At 41.8% G+C, this 23227-nt stretch overlaps 1 protein-coding gene across 12 annotated transcripts in view; it reads right to left on the bottom strand.

The window, feature by feature from the left end:
* RABGAP1L (RAB GTPase activating protein 1 like) overlaps positions 1 to 23227 on the bottom strand; it is a 726983-nt gene that overhangs the window by 1205 nt on the left and 702551 nt on the right. For 10 of the 12 annotated variants that reach the window (XM_069546100.1, XM_069546102.1, XM_069546105.1 and 7 more), the window contains 5 exons: positions 15516 to 15620; positions 12922 to 13005; positions 9459 to 9530; positions 6922 to 7119; positions 3095 to 5609 (listed from right to left, as the gene is read on the bottom strand). In XM_069546100.1, the coding sequence (XP_069402201.1) occupies positions 5457 to 5609; positions 6922 to 7119; positions 9459 to 9530; positions 12922 to 13005; positions 15516 to 15620 (612 nt within the window). In that variant the 3' untranslated portion in view covers positions 3095 to 5456. Of the gene's footprint in view, positions 1 to 3094; positions 5610 to 6921; positions 7120 to 9458; positions 9531 to 12921; positions 13006 to 15515; positions 15621 to 23227 lie in introns of those variants that run through there. The other 2 variants (XR_011247784.1, XR_011247785.1) reach the window with 1 other exon arrangement.

Here is a 23227-nt window from a genome sequence, read left to right as displayed (position 1 = left end):
TACTAGGCTAGCTTGAGAGAGTTTGTTACTTGCAACCAAGGAATCTCTAAAGAGAGGCATACAGGGCACTTGGCTGTGCCTGCTGTACATGATATCATTTTGCAAGGCAAACTCCTATTTATTTCTCCTTGCTATAGTGACTAGAGTCTAGTATCAGATAAGCTTTTCACCAATGCCGGGTTCAGATGATTCAGAATAAAGTCAACTAGAAGAAAAATTAAGACATAGATGGATTTTAGAACAAATGTTTATTACTGCTTATTGGGGCCAAAGGGGCAACACAAAGCATTGAGAACATCACTGGCTCACAAAAACAGTCACCTTGCTACCTTTTCAGTTGCATTTGTTTATTTCACAAGGCTTCATTCACACGTGAAAACAAGATAGTAATCCAATTCAAGTTCATAACAATTATAAAAGTAAACATTTGTTTGTTGGGACAATGTACAATAAATTGCACTTTTCTTAACAAGCATTACATTTACATTTATAGAGTGTACTATACATAATACATGGAATAATGGAAACATCTAATTGGTCAGTGTTGATAGAGGAGAGAGGCTGCTCACTAATTTCTTTCGTAGTCAATTAGCACTGTTTGAGCTAATCAACTCTTTTATTCTGGAACCTGTTTTCATTGGAGAAGCCATGGGCAAAATCATAGAATTCGTAAAAACAGATGGCATAGAGTTTCTACTACCTCCTCAGCAAGGGAAAGGTAGGAGTTGAAAGAAATGAAGTGAGGCTGACTGAGAAACTTTCTTATTTGAACTAAGGATCCATACATTATGCAGAATACCAAAAATAGAGAAACTGATGCAAAGGCTATTACGATCTTGGATTCTGGGACCATTCCAGGCTTTATTCTTGTGCTTTCATGACACCAGAGTCTTGACAAATTTATGTCCTTATCATTCAGTTTCCTATATTTTATTCCATATATAATATATAGTTATTAAAAGTTACATTTCAACAGAAAAGATTTTACATGTTAATTTATTGCCAATGAAAAAGGAAAGTAACTTAAAATATTCATTTTCTACTCAATGATTCTTTTTTTTTTTTAAGTTTCCAGAATACCGCTAACGAAAAACCAGGGGTGGAGGCAGGGAGAGTGGGACACGTTGATGAAGATGTTTTTATAGCAGGGAGCAAACACACTTGCAGATAAGCTTGACGTGTAGTGTTTTAGATGGAAACTAAGACAGGAATGTCTGACAGCTGACTATAGTCACTAAGCTACTCATAAACATCCACTTTTCTCCTTACAACTCAAGATGATCATCTCCTATCGAGGTGCAGCCCACATGCAAGTTTTCATTTTGGTAGCTCTTGAAAGATAAGAAAATCCCTAAGGGCTTTGCCTGTGTTACATGGAAGCCACCATGAGACAGGAAGATGTTCTGGAGCAGTTCCAGTTCAATGTGACCATCAGCATGGCAGCTAGAGGGCAAGAGTTTTGTATCTGGTAGTAGGAAACACAGGCCACTGAGTTGGGTCTGGCCTTCTGTATCTGATCACCATGTGCATATTCAGTTGAATGGTACCAGGGTATACCAAAGAGGCAGGGATAAGCCATATAAAATTATACCAATCACACACAAATCTCACAGCATTCAAATCAAACAATAGTTCATGCTCTCGTTTACCTATACTTGAAGCAAGAGAAGAAGAATTTTTTTTAAAGAGTAAGTTATACAACAGAATCATCTTACTAAGTAATTAAAAGTGTTCTGTGCCAGAAAGATAAAATATTTCACTTTTTAAAAGCTGCTTTTTCCCTAATACGATCATGAAATTGGACAACCACCTTACCAGAATAATTAGTAGACTGATCTCAAGTAAAGAAAAAGAAAACTCAATCCCTTACATTAGTTACATATGTGATTCTTATCGTCAGAAATGAATCCGTTCCTTTAAGGATCTTTCATCTCTTGTGCCCTAAATTGTATATTCTCTTGTTTCTCTCACTTCAGCTAGGAAATGAAGCCACTAGTTATCAACTGGAAAGTATTTTAGGAAAATGGAGTAAGGGTTTGAGAAACATAAATATTAATACATAGTATAAGAGGATGAAAGTTTTGAAAACAATGAAACCAGATACATACTATTAAATATCCCAACATCAGTACAAAGATTACTTTTCTACCTTATTATGGAAATTTAAGAAAGCCAATGAAGAACAAACCACGAACTTAGTAATTGGGAGAGGGAAAGAGAATTATTGGTTGCATGGAAAGATAGGCCATAGGCCTATGTGACATTCCTATTTAGTGTTTCTGATAGGCACTCATATACAGTAACTGAGAATTTCTTTGCATTAAATTATATATAACTAAATATAACCAAATTGTGCCATGGCTCAGGATGTGGGAAGCTAGAAAACATATGCACTGCAAAATTCAACTTGGTTTCTTTCAGCTCTAAGGAATGTGTTAAGATTCTCAAGATATAAAAGCTAATGACTGAATTATCAAATTGAACTTCATTCTCTTATATTGAAGAATTTAATGAAAGGAGAACTCTTCACTTTTCAGAATGCTGCAAATGTTGGATTTTTGGAGGAATGTTTTATACAATGTATCCAAGGAAAAGATGAAAAACACTCTAAAATATTTGAAATTTTCCTGGATATTTGAGCTGGTCAACCTCTTTCTAAAATCCAAAGAAAAGTATGAATTCTCAAATATACTTCAAGTTAAGATAAGTTAAAACTGCTAAGTCATTCCAGTTGTCTCCGACTCTGTGCGACCCCGTAGATGGCAGCCCACCAGGCTCCCCCGTCCCTGGGATTCTCCAGGCAAGAACACTGGAGTGGGTTGCCATTTCCTTCTCCAATGCATGAAAGTGAAAATTGAAAGTGAAGTTGCTCAGTCGTGTCCGACTCTTAGCAACCCCATGGACTACCAGGGGGAGGAGTCTACCAGGCTCCTCCATCCAAGGGATTTTCCAGGCAAGAGTACTGGAGTGGGTTGCCATTGGCAGATACTTAATGCTGGAATGCATGAGTTTTAAACTATATGGTGAAAGGCATGTGGTCTAGGATAGTGCTATTGTAAGATTGTATGAATAATATCATATGCCAACTTTTGAATTTTCTTTCTTTCTGCATTTGCTATTGCTACTCACCCAAAGGCATTGTAGTGAGGGACAGTTTAGACTATGATACTAATACACATACCCAAGTATGATGTGGAACTGGAGGAGAAAAAAAATCTATAGATGGCCATCATAATCTGTTAAAAGAGTTAAAATGCAACTGATTAAATGTTTACAATGTTTGTACCTGGTGATTTTGTTTAAAGAAACAAATGTTAAGGGCTATAAAACTGAGCCAGGTCTACAGGTAAGAACTGAATCTAGAGCTAGTTCTCTCTCAACTACCATTTAAGGAAAATTATGCAATTTAGGCATTCTGTGAAATGTAAAAAGAGCTCTGTACAGTAGAATTATGAGATTCACAAAACACAAAAGAACATCCTTAATTTAGCTAGCCATCTGATAAGGCAACTTGTACAAGGCTTCTTGGGATCAAAGCATAAAGTACCAGGAAAGCTAACAAATTTTACTGAATGATTTACAAAAACAAGTACCAAGATGCAATTTTCTAGCCACTATATTTTACAAAACAAATATTAACTTTTCTAAACCACCACAAATGGAATGTTAAAGTCAACACAGATACTCAGAATGCTGAGTTATTTTCCTCTGGAGTGAAAGGAAATGAAAACTATGATGAAAGATGTCAGGACAAAAAAGAGAATTCTGTAAGAAAAGTATTATTTGATGAGTGTAATGAAGGATAGCAGACAACCACATCAATTTTATAGGCTATAGATGATAGAAGAACACTTACCGATGAGGGGAACTTCACTTTTTAGAGCTTAATGAGTATTTTAGAGGAGAGGATCCACCGTGAGTGAGCAACTTGTAGTGCATGGTCCTGGACTTGAGGTGGCTCTTACATGAGTTTTACTTCCAAGAGTGTGTTACTTTTAACTGCAACATATGGCACAGATGAGAGTCACTCTGCCACTACAGGGTTTAAGATCCTCTGCAAAGAATATTTTCAACAGTGAAGCCAAGGATGAGCATCAATAAATGTTACTGTACACAGACGACAGTAGTTTGGTTGACGTAAAAGGACCGAAGGCCTCCAAAACAGCTTAAAAAATGGGAAAATTGGTTTTTCCCTTACCAAAGGATTTCTTGCAAAGACTATTTATAAAGACATGTTAAATATAATTGAAAAAAATATTTCCATCAACGTTTACACAATAGCTTTGCCTTTCCATGAGATAAGTATTTCTATAAAGGTTTTATATGTAATCGAAAATGTTACAAATGCATTTGCATCTCTTCATCTAGGGGTACCAAGGGCACATTTTTAGGAAGCTACAGAACTCAGAAAAAGGGGCCTAGTATTAAATTAAGGTGATATGAAGCTGACCTCTATTTCCCATTTCATAACTTTAACAAAGTTACAGTATATTAGTGTTTCCTTCGCAAAGTATATGTCAACATTAAACAAATACTCTGTCCCTGGTTCTACACTCCATTCTAAGCACAGTAATTGTTCTGGGCCTTTTCAGGCTTCTCTGGTAAAGGTCTCCTAAAGATGAAACTTGTAATACCCACTTCTGACTTCACATTTGCCAGAAGGCGCAACTGTATGCTTGCCTAGGAGCTTGCAGTTCTCCTGCGGGATTCTGCAAACGACCTGTTAGAAGACCAGGACCAAAGTGATTTATTTTATCCTGCATTTATGAAAACTTCAGTTCTTTTTTATCTAGTGTGTGTTCTCAATAACCTATCTTATTCCATGGTTCTTGGCACTTAATTTCCAGATGTACCCCACAGGAAATAAAAATAAACTAATTCTCTTTGGGAACTGTCCAACCCCAGATCTGTTCTTTCCTTCGGATAGGATTATCGCTGTCCAGGGAATCACTTTCAGGAGGAAACCTGACTGGTCGTGGCTGGCCCCACAGTGTGCTTTATCTGAAGAAGTCCTGAAAAGTTATGAGGTTTAGGTTTCAATCTTTTTTTTTTTTGCTGTGACAAATATCTTCCTATCAATTCAACCTTGGAATAAAACACATCTCCATTTTCATGTAAGATAAAAATAATTATGAATAATTAGTTCTAAATAAAAAGCATTTAGCTCTGAATTACTTGTTTCCAACCAGACATCAGGCATATAAAATAATGTGTAATAATACTATGACGGATCGGAACACGGCCTTCCATGAAGCACAAACACAGGTATTCAACATAAATCAGGTTAGTTTAAATAACATCCCTTTGAAAAGCGTCATACGAGAAAGATTGAGAGCTACTGAAAGATCCTGGCTTGCTTTCTGGCCTCCTTCCCTTCCTTTCAAAGGGACACCAGGACTCTTCCTGGGTTTCCGTCACTTTGATCGTTGTGCTCCTGTGCTTGGGTGAGGCTGGAACTATGTGCTCTCCTTGGGGGGCTGGGTGGCCTGTGGTGGCTGCAGCGGCTGCGTGCCCGTGGCCGTTTTGATAGAGTTCAGGGTTTTGCTAAACCAAGAGTTTTTTGCAGCTTGGATTTCATTCATAAGGGCTCCTCTCTGATGTTCAAGTTCCTAATTAAAGAAAGAAAGTCATCTGAGTTATATAAATGTTTTCTCTCTGCCAAAAATAAAATCAGAGTGCAGCTTTTTGGAATCCACACAGCCGTAGTTTTCTTCCTACACACCCAGGTGAGATTTAGTTGGCTTCCGAATGCAGGAAAAAAAAAACATAGAGCTAAAAGAGTTACCACTAAAACCCAGAATCTGTGCTTTCTCTGATCAGTGACAGGAAACCTCATTTTACCCTTTCCTCCCCCCTTGCAATTTAGGTCCAATTTAGGCTGCAACCTGAGAGAAGATGCTTAAAACCACAGGTAAACGTAAGCATATGGATGGAAAGAAGTTTTACTGATAGTGTAAGCATGAATGAGTTTTGGGTCCCAACACACAGCCTGTGGCCCTGGGAATGTACAAGGTCTGGTGCAGAAAGTTCAGGAGCATTAGTGTGGTGCAGCGGATGCCATGGCAGGATGCAGTGAGGGTGAGGGTCACTGACAGAAGGAAATGGGAACAGTCCATCAGAAGCCAGGACTGTTCTCCCGATTCTGATATCCTCCACAGTGGAACGAGATTATGGGGAAAGGGATTTGGCAAAATCGGGTAAAGATGAAAAGGGACTCCAAAGGAAAGAATGGCTCTCGGCCAACGTTCAACTGTTAGGGCGAGGATAGCAGGAGGGGTTTGGCTTTTCAACTCTAAGCATCAGCTAAGTGACCAAGTTCAATGAGAAAGGACCATGGCAAAAAAAAAACTCAGAGTAAACTAAAAAGGCAATGCTTAAGTTCCCATAAGATGTGTGTGTGTGTGAAATTTAATTATTAAAAATTTATTTAAAACTACGTGTTTATTTTTGTTTAGTTGCTCAGTTGTGTTCGACTCTTTGCAACATGACTCTGCAACCACACAGACGGTAGCATGCCAGGCTTCCCTGTCCTTCACTATCTCCTAGAGTTTGCTCAAACTCATATCTATTGGGTTGGTGATGCTATCCAACCATCTCATCGTCTGTCGTCCCCTTCTCCTCCTGCCCTCAATCTTTCCCAGCATCAGGGTCTTTTCCAATGAATTGGCTCTTTGCATCAGGTGGCCAAAGTATTAGAGCTTCAGTTTCAGCACCAGTCTTTCCAATGAATATTCAGGGTTGATTTCCTTTAGGATTGGCTGGTTTATATCAGTGTTTAATGTAAAATACAACTCATTAGTGGGCAGAAAATGTATTCATCATATATGGTGTAACATTCCATGATTCTGAGTTTTAATACTAGAATATCCTGGACCACTAACTTTTATTTTTTTCTTATTGGTCTTTTATCAAATTACCAACCTGGATTTTACACTTGGCCTCCACCAGCTGCAGTTTGGTTTGTGCCAATTCCAGCTCCATCTCCCTCAGTTGCTTCTTAAGAGAGTCCTTCTCATCATCGGATTCAATCCCCTGGTCCTCTCTGCTTATGGCCGCTACTTTCAAAGCGCCCTCCTTGCTGAAAATGTCACTGCAGTGTTTACATGCCATCATCTTACCCTGAAATATCCAAAAGAGATAACCAGTATCGAACTGCACTTCATGGCATATATCATGTCCTGAGACACTGTGACACGCTTTTTCTTTGGACACTGCTTCTGATCATCAAATGAACGCCCATTTATGAAAGTATTTTTTCTTGGGCTATGACCAAAATGGTTACAATGAGCACAAAACCCAACTATCGAAGATAGGTGCTACTTTTTCTTAAAGTAACTATAGAAAAACTCCAGAGATAGGAAGTGTTATAGCATTTTCTTGAATGTGTTCTACAAATTTTATTCTACCATTATCCTTACTGGATGCCAAGCCCATGGCATATACTCTACATGCATTAATTACCTCATTTAACCCTAGAGCTACCGTATGATTAGGTACTATTATCATCCCCATTTACAAATGAAGAAACTTAAAGAGTACAAGTAAACTTGCCTATGGTAGACAAGGAAGGTCATTATGAGTAACCTAAGTCTACCCTAGCAACAAACAAGTATTGGGTTGGCCAAAAAGTTCATTTGGGTTATTCCATAACATGGTATAGAGGTACCCAAACAAATTTTTTGGCCAACTCAAGATATGTCCTTTTGTTCAACTTTAAGGAAAGATGGTCGTTATTGTTCAAGGTGATGAAAGTCACTGGGTTACATGCCTGGACTGTCCATCAAGCAGAGAGCACTGAACAATAGCAACAAAACTGCTGTTTTCTTAAAATATCTTCAAAAAATTTAGAGATAAGGGATATTATAAAACATTTATATTTTGATGTCCTACTGTTACAAGCTCAGATGTCCCTAACCATAACCGTGCTCCTCGCTTCACACACACACACACACACACACACACACACACAAAGCAACCGTGCTCACACTTCTGTGTCACTGTGCATGACCCCACCATGTAGGCCTAAAGGCTTTGGTGTCATCTTGTCATTAGCTGCTTCTTCATTCCACCGGTCATTAAATCCTTTCCCTGGTATGTCCAAGCATGTCTCCCAGGCCCAAAGCCCCAAAAGTCACCTTCCCAGAGCAAGGTTCAGATCTTTCAGTTCTCATGTCTCAGATTTTCAGGTTCTAATTTATAAAGTATGTATTCACTGAGTATTGTGTGCCAAGTTCTAGACTAAGCACTTTATATACATCATCTTATTTAATCATGACCTTATGAAGTAGGTAATATCTCTAGTTTACAGAACACAAAATAAAGCTGTGCTTAGTTGCTCAGTCATGGCCGACTCTTTGCAACCACATGGACTGTAGCCCACCAGGCTCCTCTGTCCATGGGGATTCTCCCGGCAAGAGTACTGGAGTGGGTTGCCATGCCCTCCTCCAGGGGATCTTCCTAACCAGGGATCAAACCCACATCTCCCACATTGCAGGTGGATTCTTTACCATCTGAGCCGAGGTTAAATAACTTGTCAAGTTGTTAAATGATATGCCAAAGTGCCTAGAATGCATTTACTTACTAGTACTGTATAAACCTGAGTATATTCAAGTTGAATTGCATCAGGTTTCTATAACACTGGTCCCAAGCGTGGGCTGTGCCAACGGTGCTGCTTAAAGAACACCAATCCACTTAATTTACTCCTGGTTCTGTAGAATAAGCTATTGCTTTTTTCAAATAGAAAAGAAACACAAGGATTTCTACCACGAGGGGGCAGCATATAAATAAATGTGACTCTGACCCCATGGACTGTAGCCCACCAGGCTCCTCTGTCCATGCAATTCTCCAGGCAAGAATCCTGGAGTGGGTTGCCATTCCCTTGCCCAAGGGAATCTTCCTGACCCAGGGATTAGAACTCGGGTCTCCTGCATTGCAGGCAGATTCTTTACCGTTTGAGCCACCAGGGAATCCCTATAAATGCTACAGGTTTTCTTTACATCTCTAAAACACTGGTGGAAGAATCCACCTCCAGCTGAGTTCTATACTGCCCATGGTGTCTAGTGTTTAAGAGATTAATGGATTGATCCTCCTGGGCTGCACACTGAAGTCACATCAATCCAGGCACTGTTGGGATGCCGGCTTCTGAGGGTTCCCAGGTTGCCAACATGCAAGAAAGCTCAGGGGCCTCATGTGCCAAGGCTGAAATCTAACCTCTTTTCCTGTTACCTGTCTCTGACAGCCCACAAGGTTTATGGGCTTTCATCTGGCCCACATCCCAGTCCAGAGACGAATCCTATTCTCCATAATTCCTAAACCCTTTGTAACAAAGGTAGGGTGGGGGCTGTATTTACAGGCTGTCCTGCCTGTGGTGTGTCATCATATATTGGGATCAGGTACTCACTTAAGATGACATGAATTGGGAAGACACTGTATGACAGAACTGCTTCATTCTTTCTCACCTTTACCACTTCCAGCTCCTCCTTGCTGGCTGCTTGCTGTTTCTCCAGTCTGGTACTCAACTGGGAACAGATCTAAGAGAAAGAAAAGAGCTGCTTTATTAGAAAGTACGACTCATGTAGCATGCGCACATAGCTGTTTATTCACCCATATATCACTCTAGCATCTCTGACAGTAGAAGAAACTTTGCAAATTTGCCAGTCATTCCCACAATGAGCAGCAGAAAGTCTAAGCCTGTTCTGTGTGTAAAGCACATTTCTATCTCAGTCAGTAGTAAAAACACAGGGGATAAGTTTGATTTATGTCTGTCACTAGCTTTTGTGACTGGTTCCAGAGAATTCCTGTCCTCACTTTGGAATCAATCTAGAATCTTGCTGACTGTCTACTTTGGGCAAGGTACTATTTTAGGAATCTGATGAAAATAATTCTGAACCAGAAATGTCTCGTGTCTCCTACAACACAAACAGTTTCTGTTTTCAATCACAAGTTTCTTTAGGAAGTGGCAGAGTGAATTTTTTAAAAGTTAAAATGACCAGAAAATAATAGAGACTTAAAACTTGAAACAAGAGGTTTGGCAACACAGAATAAAATGAAATGCCTGGAAGTCTAGCTCTGTGACTTCCTAGGATGGTGTCCTTGGGTATATTCACTCATCTTTCTAAGCCTCAGTTTCTTCAGCACTTTTCACAGCACTGAAAAGTACTGTGCTGTGATAATCACTGGGAAAGAACATTTACATAAAGGTTTAGTATAGGACCATTAAATAACATCTCATTATTCTGAAACAAGGTGTTAACAAGTACAGGGAACAGAAAGAAATAAGCGCTTTCAAAGTCTCCCAAATTGTGTGTGTGTGTGTGTGTGTGTGTGTGTACTGAGAGACTGAGCACAGAGAGATACATCTCTCTGCAGATATATATATATATCTCTGTGCTCAGTGTCTCAGTCATGTCTGACTCTTTGCAGCCCCACGGACTGTAGCCTGCCAGGCTCCTCTGTCCATGGAATTTTTCAGGTAGGAATACTGGAGTGGGTTCCTCCTCCAGGGGATCTGCCCAATCCAGGGATTGAACCTGTGTCCCTTGCCTCTCCTGCATTGACAGGTGGATTCTTTACCACTATGCCACCTAGGAAGCCCTATATAAACTATATATATACATATAAAACTTGAAGGTCAAGTATTACTAAGTCCAAGTGAAGTGAGAGTCTTTTTATTTTGGAAAAAAATGGAATAAAACATTTAGGGGATGTCAAATTTTCAAGTGCAATTTGGATTAAAAACATAAAAGGTCTACCTCTATTATCAAAACAGACACTTAAAAAAATCCCAGTCTATAGTTTCAGAGATCAGAACTTGTTGAGTTCAGTCTCCAGTTTCTCCAGATCCAGGCCTGGAAACAATACGCAGGACTATACTGGCTGATGTTAAAAGGAAGTGATCTCTACAGCAATTCTGGCAAACCATAAGCCATTTTAAATAAGCCCAAACCTTCTGAAATATAGCCAGTTCCAACTACAGAATGCATTTGGATTATATGTTTAATTATTTTCAAAGAGATGGGCCTGTTGCTTGAAGTGCTTGCCAGATAATATTAAAGAATGGTCCCAAGGACTGCTCTTTGAAAAGTGCTGCATATGGAGGCCACCTATGGCCTACTGTGATGAAAAAAATGCATCCGCAGTGATGACAAGCACGTGGTCTTTGATGTTCCTCGTACTGCTTAATGTCTAACCAGTCCTTCTCCTAGTTATCCAAATTCAAAGTGTCCTTATTAACTCTCTTGTATTTCTTGTTCTCCATTTTCACTGCTATCTACTGTAGCTCAGGACCCGTTCTGTCTCAGCCTCTGCTGTTGGCCTCTGGCTGCTCTCTGTCTTTCTTTGCCTGTGTATCTCTCCACTTGCTTCCACAGTTCTCCCTGGGACCGAGTGGTGCCAGTTCCATGTTCCCAGTCATGCCACTGTCCTGCTACAAACAAAATGAAGTACAAACTCCTCAGCCTGTCCCTGAAGACGCTGCCTGAACTCGGTCCCAACTCATCTTTGCTTTTCTTGCCTGCACTTGAAACTCATACTAAACCAAACTGTGGCTAACCAACCTCCCATGCCTTTGCACATGCTCTTTCCAACCTTTCCAGCCTTTCCTTCTCCATCTCCGTATGCCTGAACCTCACCTTATCTTTGAAGCACAGCTCAAATCACTTCCTTCCCCAGGAAGGGATTCCTTATCTCCCACATATAATTCCCTCTCCTCTTAATTATGGCCAAGTTTTACCTATTACAAGATCAGCTTCCAGAGAAACTGAATCAATTTCTCTTTTATTCCTCCAAAGTATCAAGCCTCACATGCAGCAGGCATTAAATAAACATGCATTGATTATATGTATGTATAGATAAATAAGCATATAGATACAAACAGATTATAAAACACAGTAAGATAGTTCTGAAGCCTTAGTTCTAAGCAATCTTCCAAGAAAGGGGGAAATCCTTGTGGAAAGATATTCATAATAACAAATGAACTGGTTTTCCTCCAAAAGCATGAACAATATGACTGACATTTTTATTTATATATCAATAGCAACAAAGCATACTCAGTGTATTAAGTGATTCTTTCTAGTTGGAAAGATTAAGGGAGGTTTGTTTGCTTTGTGTTTTTCTGCACTTCCACAAGGGACATACATTTTATTCACAAGCAAAAAACCATTTTTTTAAAAAGTAAGACTTAGACTTCTAGCTCCTTTGTGAAACAGGAGACCCTAGGGAAATTTCTGGATAAGTAGGTGGCATATGGTGCCTTAATAATTTGGGAAAGCTGGAACTTGAACAGTCGAGTCAGGGTCTTGTGACAACAAGCGGATTCCTGGCTGTGCCCCAGCCTAACCAGCAGGGACCAGTAGAGCTGGAATGGAGGCTTTCTGAGACCCTGTTTGGTGATGAGATCAGAAACATCCTCAAGGAGAACAGCCCCTGCCTCCACCCGCCAACCTTAAAAGATCATTTTAAGGTTCACAAGAGCTTTCCTGCTAGGCATTAGCCCCTGTTGGGTGAGGCCACACAGGTATGTCCAGAAAAGAGCTCCCGTGCTCTCTACTGTGACAGCAAAGGACGCACAGATCTCCTAGCTGCACAAATGCTAAATTCTAGTCCTTGGCAAATGTGATCTACTGGAAATTAGCTTCTGTGTAAAGCAGAGGCAGGATCCCAATGGTAATAAGATTTCTCATTCCTCTAAATCTATCAAACATTGAAAACAACCAACAGATTGTTTTGCTCAATTAAACTTCCCATGTTATCAGCAAGCATGTCTAACCACTGTCTGTTTCAGAGGAGAAAATGAGCCAACAAATATAATCTGTGCAGTGCAGCGACTGTTCTGGAAACTCTAAAAACAACCAAACAAAATTTCCTCAAAGAAAAAAGTGAAACAAATACTTCCACAATGATGAAGCCCACAGGGCACATTACCTGTTTATACTCGGCAATGATAGCTGTAGTCTTCTTGATTTCATATTCCGCCTTCTCTAGCTGTTTCCTGAAGACTTCTTTTAGCTATAGAGAGTAAGAATGAGAAACATCAAGACTCAATCCAAATCTTTACACATTTCCACCAATATCCATATTCAAGTGTGCCTGATTCCAAGTCAACAACAAGGTAAACAACTGTCGAATAAGGGTCCATTCAGAAGCTATCTTTATTCTCATGAGTCTAAAACAGAAAACATCAAGGCAAACACCGCATGTACTCTTGATGCTCTGTCACAGACTACTGAAAAAACATTTCAGGCCTTCTTTCTCGTCTCATATTGACTCTGTTGTTACCTCTATGGAGGTAGAAACAAGAGGCTTTGGGACTGGAGTCAGAAACGGAGGTGTGGACTAAAGAAACACTGACTTTGGAAGTTAAAGTGACATACGATGCAGTACTTGTTACAGTCACAGAAATACTGAATTATGAATGCTGAACCTAAAACCACAGTTATTTCTGTAGCTTGGCAGCTCAAGAAGGTTAGAGCAATGAAAAGGCTTAGATGTCACCAGATAAAAGGGAAAGAATTCAGTTCTCCCAAGATGACCAAACAAAAACCAACCCTGGTTAATCTGCAAGTACACAATCAGAAAACAACTGATGAATTCTGCTTTGCAGCATCCCAAAATATGAATGGAGGATACTTGGTACTTCCAAATTCACAAGTTATTACAACTGATAGCTGAACTTCTCATTAGAAGATTTGGGAGTTTCTTCATATTTGCTACATTCTAAAATTTTAAGAGCATTTGTAGGTTATATTGATTCAAACTTACTTGTTTTTATTGGTCTCCGTTCTTTATCTTCCATAATTCAAGGACATCAACCATGCCCTTTGTCCCTTCTGCCATAAGGTTCCACTGACTCAGGGTCAACTTAGGTAGCTGAGAGGCTTTGAGTAAGTTCACTCAGTTTCTCTAAGTTGTAGTTAACTCATTTGACAAATGAGAATAATCTCTGTCTCACAAGTGAAGTGAAGTGAAGTCGCTCATTCGTGTCTGACTCTTTGCGACCCCATGGACTATAGCCTACCAGGCTCCTCTGTCCATGGAATTTTCCAGGCAATACTACTGGAGTGGATTGCCATTTCCTTCCCCAGCGGATCTTCCCGACCTAGGGATCGAACCCAGGTCTTCCGCACTGTGGACAGACGCTTTACTGTCTGAGCCACCAGGGAAGAAGGGAACCATAATTAAAATAGGATACACACACACACACACACAAAAGGAAAATCATGGATTAAATTCCTTTGTTAATAGCTTTATTCTTTACCTAAAGTACTGAAGTAGGCCCTCAAAAAGCAGGAAATAAAGAAAAGAGTAAACCCCATCAAAATGCCAAGATCAAACCAATAATCAGCCCCTGAATATTTCTGATTACGTTAAAAAAAATTCCTGGTCCACCATAATTGGCAAAACATTTCATTATTTAGGGGAAAAAATGAAAATCATGGAATACTTTTTATAAATTCTGGAAGATGCTAAATAACACATTCCTTCATTAGTAACTTTACTGGAACTTTTGCTGGTTGCTTGGAAGGAGGTCTTTGAAATGCTTTGTGTTCTGTTTTATATTTAGTATTATTGATGTCTCTGAATGAAACTCATTAAAACAATTGAGCTAATTGTGCCTGGCTGGGACAGACAGAGATGGAGACCACCTGCTCTTCCTTACGGAAGCCAGAAGCTCTGCTTCCAGCTGTCACCTGTCACCTCTGGGGCTCCTTGGCAATGGCGTGTCTTCCAGGTGATCACCCTCACCACTCACATGAAGACAGGAGGGAGCTAACTTCAAGGCTGGTTTCCAAAGGGTTTCTTTCTATTTCCTCAGAGAATATGATTTGAAAGTTCTGCCAGGAACAGAAATGTTGGTGCTCCTTCTTCAAAGTCATCAATCCAGAAAATGAAGCGTGACTGATGGAGGCAAACCTCAGCAGAGATCTCTGTAGGCATCCGGCTTAACGATCCCCATAAATGACTTCAGAGAAGCCAGTCGTCTTGGAGAGCAACACGAAATTTACAGATCTGTCACAGCTCTTGGGTCATAATTCCAAGCTCTTAAACTTGGAGAAGACTTAACACTCTTGCTAGACATCCTGGTGAAGGCAAATTCCTGAAAGCTGTTCCAGGGTGGAAATGCTGCCACCTCTCCTAACACCCTTCAGGAGAAATGACTCAGTGCTACTCACATGTACCGCTTCAGCACCAGCCTTGATTTAGAACAAATTTAACTCTACTTCATATTTAACTGATGCTGGGAAAGATTGAAGGCAGGAGGAGAAGGGGACGACAGAGGATGAGATGGCTGGATGGCATCACTGGCTCAATGGACACGATTTTGAGCAAGCTCTGGGAGATGTTGAGGGACAGGGAAACCTGGCGTGCTATAGTCCATGGGGTCGCAAAGAGTCGGACGCGACTGAGTGACTGAACAACAACAACAACAACTTTCCTTCTTGTTCATAGTACTAATCAGGTCCAGGAACCAATGCACCCGTGTAAAGCCTGGCTCCCCACCCCTCCGTGCCTGTTACCTGGGCCGTCTCTTCCTCCTGCTTCCTCTTCTCTTCTTCGGTCTCCACTAGCCTCTGCTTGGTCAAAAGAAGCTCTTTATTCAGCACGTCTGCCTTGTCTTCTGCCTGCAAATCAGAGCGCATTAGGCATAAAGAAGGTGAAGAGAGCATGTACATATTTTCTGGGACAGCATCCCCAGAAGCCTTTCTTCCACTCTGGCTCACCCAGGGGTGGGGGGTGGGGGTGGTTGCTTTCAATGAATGCCAACTAGGTACCACACGCTCAGCACACGTTATCTCTAATCCTCACAGCAAAAATTATTTTCCAGATAATGATAGCAAGGTTTGAAGAGATCATATAACCAGACTGGGACACCCATCTAAGATCAGAGTCACAATCTGAATTCGGATGTGAATGGCATGGAAGCACAGACTCTGAGGCTACGGTAGGATGGGATGAAGGGCTGGAGCCTCCCTGGGAAGCTTCTACCTGGTGATGTGTGGGGCACAGCCAGACAGGAGGAGCAGACAGGCTGATCTCCGAACCACAGTAGGTGAGAAAGTTTTAAGATCAGCTGAGGGAACCTGGCCCACCAGGGTACTCACAACAGCAGTGAGTACAGTAAGGAGAAATGAAAACCAAAAACCCATAACAGGGACAGCCCAGAGGCAAACTGAAGTAAGGGCCAAGAATCCAGGCACACAAGACCGCATTTCTAGAACAGCCAAGAAAACTCAGAGAGAGTGCTCTGCTCTTAATTTGGATACAGAGCCAAAATTCACTGTGAAAGCACTGTGTGTACATTTAACTTAGTTAACGTGTGTCTGCCTGCTTTACACATTAGGGCCCTTAGCTCACCCTTACCTCAACTTCACGCTCACTTCTGCAGCACAAGGTGGCCTGAGCCCCGTCCCACTCAGCCCATCCGAATCGGTTCCCCACCCTCATCTAAACTCGTATTTCCCCTGGTAGCACTTGCCATGATCTAGAGTGACAAACTGTGTGCGTGATGTGTGTGCCTTGCCCACTTGGCCGCAAGCTCTAGGAGGCAGGAGCCCTCTTTCCTGTGCTCATCACTACACCCCCAGCACCAAGCCCAGGACCAGAACAGAGCTCATGCTCCGTAAGTGTTTACTGAGTGAATGGACGTGGTTCTCTGAGTTATCGGAGAAGCAGACTTGGGGGAGGGGACCACAGGATGAGTTCAGCAGAGAAAACTACAGACACTGCAGACGGGCAGCTCTTTGAAGAAGCCATCCCTGGCTGACAGCAGCAAAACGCTGTCTAAGTCATTGTGAAAACTGGCCAGGTGGCCCTCTGTCTGTGTTTCGCCGTATCTCCCACGTGTCCAGATGGCCGGGCCAGCACAGTCTGCTGGGTCCTGGCAGAGAAACTACCTTCCAGCTTCTCGGTTCTGTCTTCCAGTTCCTGATGTGCCCACAGCCCAGTGCTCATAGCTGTTTTCAGATGACTTGGAACTGCCGGGTAGTTAAAGTGAAAAATTCCCTTCTGAAGACTCTGAAATTTGTTCTGATACATTAGATTTCAGGAAGAAAATCTACATGGCAAAAAACACATCCTAAAAGTAGAGGTGGGCCTCAAAAAAAGCAACATGTATATGTAGGTTTTAATAAATTGTAAGATACTAGATGATTGATACTGACTATGGACACTTAGAGCTGCAAACCAGATGACAAGTTACCCACAAAGTGGGAGATGCTCCCCAAAGTCTCTAATGAAGGGTCTCCCAGTGGCAAATCAAGAGCTTGCATTGATGGATGCTCCTCTAATTGCCCAAGAGTTTGGTTCAACTATCCTTCAGTTGTTCCACTATGGCATAAGCCTTTGAAAATATTTTTAAGTACAAAAATTCAATTTTCTAGTAAAAAAAAAAAAATGAGGTCCTGATGGCATCAGTGTTTAAGTGAAAGTGTTAGTGGCTCAGTTGTGCCCATCTCTTTGTAACCCCATGAACTCCAGCCCACCAGGTTCCTCTGCATGGGAATTCTCCAGGCAAGGATACTGGAGTGGGTTGTCATTTCCTTCTTCAGGGAATCTTACCGACCCAGGGATCAAACCCAGGTCTCCCGCACTGCAGGCAGGTTCTTTACCATCTGAGCCACCAAGGAAGCAAAAATCTTATCAAATCTGTCTCCCTAGAATGGCTGCCCACTGGTTAAGGTTCTACCCCAGAATTTCTGAGTGACAGCCTTGCTAATAAAGACGACTGCACTTTAACTTCCTCTTACTGTACTCCCAGCAGGTTCTGTTTTGTAAAGAGAATGGTCCTTTTAATAACAAAAATCATGACACTCTGAAACAAATGTTTTCTAAGTTTGGTTTCTCGAAGGAAGATTCTCTCAAACTGTGAGCCTTCTGTAAACCTCTGAAGAGTCAATGCTATCCTGACATTTAGCACCAAGCTTCTGAAATTCTGCAGCATATCTAAATGCTTACAATTTTGGAAATATCTATAAGAAAAGAAAAAAAAATCCACTTTCCTGAGGAAACTTTTAATAAACAAGAAGACTCTTGAGGGTCCCTTGGACTGCAAGGAGATCCAACCAGTCCATTCTGAAAGAGAACAGCCCTGGGATTTCTTTGGAAGGAATGATGCTAAAGCTGAAACTCCAGTACTTTGGCCACCTCATGCGAAGAGTTGACTCATTGGAAAAGACTCTGATGCTGGGAGGGATTAGGGGCAGGAGGAGAAGGGGATGACAGAGGATGAGATGGCTGGCTGGTATCACTGACTTGAGGGATGTGAGTCTGAGTGAACTTCGGGAGTTGTTGATGGACAGGGAGGCCTGGCATGCTGCAATTCATGGGGTCGCAAAGAGTCGGACACGACTGAGCGACTGAACTGAACTGAACAAGCTCCATATGATAAGAGGGCCTATCATAGACATAAAATGTACACTGCTGCACGTTCTTCATGAGGCCAAGGTCACGTGACCTCACTCTACTTCTATTCTCAGATCTGACATCTGTAGGAGTTGCTCTGGGTCCCACATGGGAAAAGTCCCTTGAAGTTGCATCCAGAGTCTCTCCTTCAAGCTTGACAGTGAAGAAGGGGTGATTCTGCTCATCAAAATACAGCCAGATATGAATTAACGTCCTCCTCCTTCTAAAAATAGTCTTCTGAGTCTCTGCACAGCCAACCTCTATACCCTGCTTCAGTAGAAACCATCTTTAATGTTAAAGGCATCTCCAGTAACAGAATACTAAACAGATAGATATTCAAATTCTATCGTTGTGCCCAAATGATAAAACCTTCACCACAGTTTGATAAGACGGAGGGGACATCTGTCATTATCATCTTCAAATCACATACCAACATCTCATAATGCCTTATTGACATGGAACCTCTGAAAGTGTTAGTTTCTCAGTTGTGTCTGACTATGTGTGTCCCCATGAACTACAGCCCGCCAGGCTCCTCTGTCCATGAGTTTCCCCAGCAAGAATACTGGAGTGGGTTGCCATGCCCTCCTCCAGGGAATCTTTCCACCCCAGGGACCAAACCCAGATCTCCTGCACTGCAGACAGATTATCTACCATGTAAGCCTTCTAATTGTTATCTAACTTCTATGACAAATAATATGCAGGTCAGGAAGCAACAGAACTGGACATGAAACAGCGGACTGGTTCCAAATCGGGAAAGGAGTACGTCAAGGCTGTATACTGTCACTCTGCTTATTTAACTTATATGCAGAGTACATCATGAGAAACGCTGGGCTGGAAGAAGTACAAGCTGGAGTCATGAGTGCTGGAAGAAATATCAATAACCTCAGGCATACAGATGACACCACCATTATGGCAGAAAGCAAAGAACAACTAAGGAGCCTCTTGATGAAAATGGAAGAGGAGAGTGAAGAAGTTGTCTTAAAACCCAACATTCCGCAAACTAAGATCATGGCATCCAGTCCCATCACTTCTTGGCAAACAGACAGGGAAACAATGGAAACAATGAGAGACTTTATTTTCTTGGGCTCCAAAATCACTGCAGATGGTGACTGCAACCATGAAATTAAAAGATGCTTGCTCCTTGGAAGTAAAGTTATGACCAACCTAGACAGCATATTAAAAAGCAGAGACATTACTTTGCCAACAAAGGTCCATCTAGTCAAAGCTATGGTTTCTCCAGTAGTCATGTATGGATGTGAGAGTTGGACCATAAAAAAAGTTGAGCACTGAAGAATTGATGCTTTTGAACTATGGCGTTAGAGAAGACTCTTGAGAGTTACTTGGGCTGCAAGGAGGTCAAACCAGTCAATCCTAAAGGAAATCAGTCCTGGGTGTTCATTGGAAGGACTGGTGTTGAAGCTGAAACTCCAATACTTTGGCCACCTGATGCAAGGAGCTGACTCATCTGAAAAGACCCTGATGCTGGGAAAGATTGAAGGCAGGAGGAGGCGACGACAGAGGATGAGATGTTTAGATGGCATCACCAACTCAATGGACATGAGTTTAAGTCAACTCCAGGAGCTGGTGATGAACAGGGAGGCCTGGTGTGCTGTAGTTCATGGGGTTGCAGAATTGGACACGACCTGAGCAACTGAACTGAACTGATGACATATAAATGGAGAGAGACAGGCACTTGATCTGTGATTACAACATGAACCAACTTCTCAGAAGGCTCTGCTCTAACATTAGGGATGGGGCTCTTTCAGAAATGATTTCTCAAAGGACTGACCAAGGCAACTGTTTAGTTGAAAACAGAACAAAAGAATGTGTCACTTGTGACATGCAGCGTTTGGTTCAACATGAACTCCCTGTGGTCGAGGGGACCTGCATTGGGAAAGCACTGGTTGTGTCTCTTGTTTTTGTTCCTCGGGGACAGAAAGAACAGGAAGGGCCTGAAAGCAGGTACCAAAACTGAACTGGAGATGTATCTTTTGTTCATTTCTGATCACTGAGAAGGCCTTACTGAAGGGGCCCAGAGGGTAGGGGGCAAGTTGCAAAAGAGAAGGCTCTGTCAGAGAGAAACATGAAGAGCTGCTGGTGCCCAGGGAGCCTGAAGCCAGCTCTAAAATGACATGGGTAGGAAAGAACGTGATTTTTTAACTACCCGATTACCTAATTAATGTTTGTTTGGTTTACATATTGTCTCATATACAATTTGCTTTCATGCTTGTTTAATGTTTGCCAATGTTCTGCTATCTGAATTAAGAGATTTGATTTTGATTAAGCTGGGAATGAAAAAGTACTGGGCAAACTGGGTAAAGGCAGGCAAAGCCTCAAGGTAATGCCCTTTCTCGAAGTCTGGAGGGGCTAGGTGGGCTAGGTGCCCAAATCGCAGGGACAGCTTTTGGATATAAACCCCACTCGGGCAGAAACTGCAAGATCAGATTTTAGGAGGAGATAGCAAGTTTTGAATTAGCAATTCAATGACATAGCAATTTCATTCTTTCATCTAGATAATAAGCTTCAAAAGGCAGAGGGGCCAGGTCTTAACTACTGTTTTAAAAAGAGAATGACAGGCATGAGGGAGGGAAACAAAGAGAAGGAATAAATGAAGGAATCTTCTCTTTTAGGACTGATCTAGTAGCTCGATGAGAAACTTAGGTACTCAATAATTAATTATTTCAGGAGGACCCTAGCAACTTTTCCAGACTAATCTACAAAATGAATTCTTTGGGGGTGGAGAAATAATTTTTTAAAATAATATATTTTTCTGATCATTAACATTATAAGGCATATTATTACTTAACCAAGGGTAAAAATATTAGTCATGCCCAACTCTTTGCAACCCCATGAGCTGTAGCCTGCCAGTCTTCTTTGTCCACGGGATTGTCCAAACAAGAATATTGGAGTGGGTTGCCGTTTCCTTCTCCAGGGGATGGATCTTCCTGACCCAGGGACTGAACCTGGGTCTCCAGCATTACAGGCAGATTCTTTACTGTCTGAGTCACCAGGGAAGCCTCTAACCAGAGGTACTTAAGTAATTTAAGGTCTTAGAAAAGATAAATAATTGAAAAAAGTATAAAGATGAATATAAAAATTAGAGGTAATTTAAGGTCTTAGAAAAGATAAATAACTGAAAAAAGTATAAAGATGAATATAAAAATTAGACTTACTCTTATCACCCAGAGATATCTAAAAGCAACATTTTTTAGAGTTTTCAAAAATTAATTTGTTCTTTATTTTTATTTTTGGGTGCCTTGCGTCTTCATTGCTGCACTTAGACTTGTTGCAATGAAAAGGGAAAAAAGAAGAATGAGTTTTACTTTTCTTTCCTGAGAACAAAGAAGATGGAGAGAACAGTGAGCAGGCCTAATCACTCCTAGTTTTTAACAGGTCCTATGTATGGATGTGAGAGTCGGACTGTGAAGAAAGCTGAGCGCTGAAGAATTGATGCTTTTGAACTGTGGTATTAGAGAAGACTCTTGAGAGTCTCTTGGACTGCAAGGAGATCCAACCAATCCATTCTGAAGGAGATCAGCCCTGGGATTTCTTTGGAAGGAATGATGCTAAAGCTGAAACTTTGGCCACCTCATGCGAAGAGTTGACTCATTGGAAAAGACGCTGATGCTGGGAGGGATTGGGGGCAGGAGGAGAAGGGGACGACAGAGGATAAGATGGCTGGATGGCATGACTGACTCGATGGCCGTGAGTCTGAGTGAACTCTGGGAGTTGGTGATGGACAGGGAGGCCTGGCGTGCTGCGATTCATGGGGTTGCAAAGAGTCAGATATGACTGAGGGACTGAACTGAACTGAACTGAATGTGTAGCCTATAACTAAGCTTGCTTTTCTGCCCCCAGGCTCTGCATGAACTGCATTCTGCACCTACCATCCTTTAACTCTGTGCTAATTACATCCTGTATCCGGTGCTCACCTTTACAGCACTCTCTTTGGTGTGTCGTTTTCTCTCTTTTTGCATTATAGAAACTCTATGCTAATTACATCCTGTATCTGGTGTTCACCTTTACAGCACTCTCTCTGCAGAGTGCTCTGTGTAGTTCTCTCTCTTTTTGCATTATAGAAAGAAGGCCACAGTACAATACACAAAAGACAATGGAGTCAACTACTAGGCTATGGGACTGCCAGACCCAATTAACAGGCTGAGGCTAGTCTGCAACTGTGTTTGAAACAATGCAAGAGGAAGAATACAAGATCTTTACACTTTTGTTCCTCATCACCGACCCCTGAGGGCAAGCCCTCATCTGTAGAATCCTCCAGATCCCTCATAGGCTTCCCTAGTGGCTCAGATGGTAAAGAATCCACCTGCAATGCGAGAGACCTGGGTTCCACTGCCCTGGGTTCGATCCCCGGGTTCGGAAGGTCCCCTGGAGCAGGGCATGGCAACCCACTCCAGTATTCTTGCCTGGAGAATCCCCAACAACAGAGGAGCCTGGCAGGCTAGTCCATGTGGCTGCAAAGAGTTGGACAAGACTGAGTGACTAAGCACAGCACAGATTCCTCATGGAAGTGGGGCACAATTTTTGAGGCATGTGCCTGCTGTGTCTCCCTTCCGCCAGCTGAGGATTAAATTCACCTTTCTAGTTCCCCCAGACTCTTGTCTCTGTATTTTTTATTAGGTCTCAGTAGTCAGGGAAAGCCAAGATTTTTGGTGGCATCAGGCTTTTCTCTAGCTGTGGTGGGCAGGGAGGCCTCTCTTCTCCGCGGTGCATGGGCTTCTCATTGCGGTAGCTTCTCTTATTGCACAGCGCGGGCTCGTGGGCCCCTGCAGCACAGGTTCAGTGGTTGTGACACACAGGCTTAGCTGTTCCC

The sequence above is a fragment of the Ovis canadensis genome, chromosome 12 (genome assembly GCF_042477335.2).
Source record: "Ovis canadensis isolate MfBH-ARS-UI-01 breed Bighorn chromosome 12, ARS-UI_OviCan_v2, whole genome shotgun sequence".
Lineage (NCBI taxonomy): Eukaryota > Metazoa > Chordata > Mammalia > Artiodactyla > Bovidae > Ovis > Ovis canadensis.
This window is presented reverse-complemented; position numbering and strand designations above follow the sequence as displayed.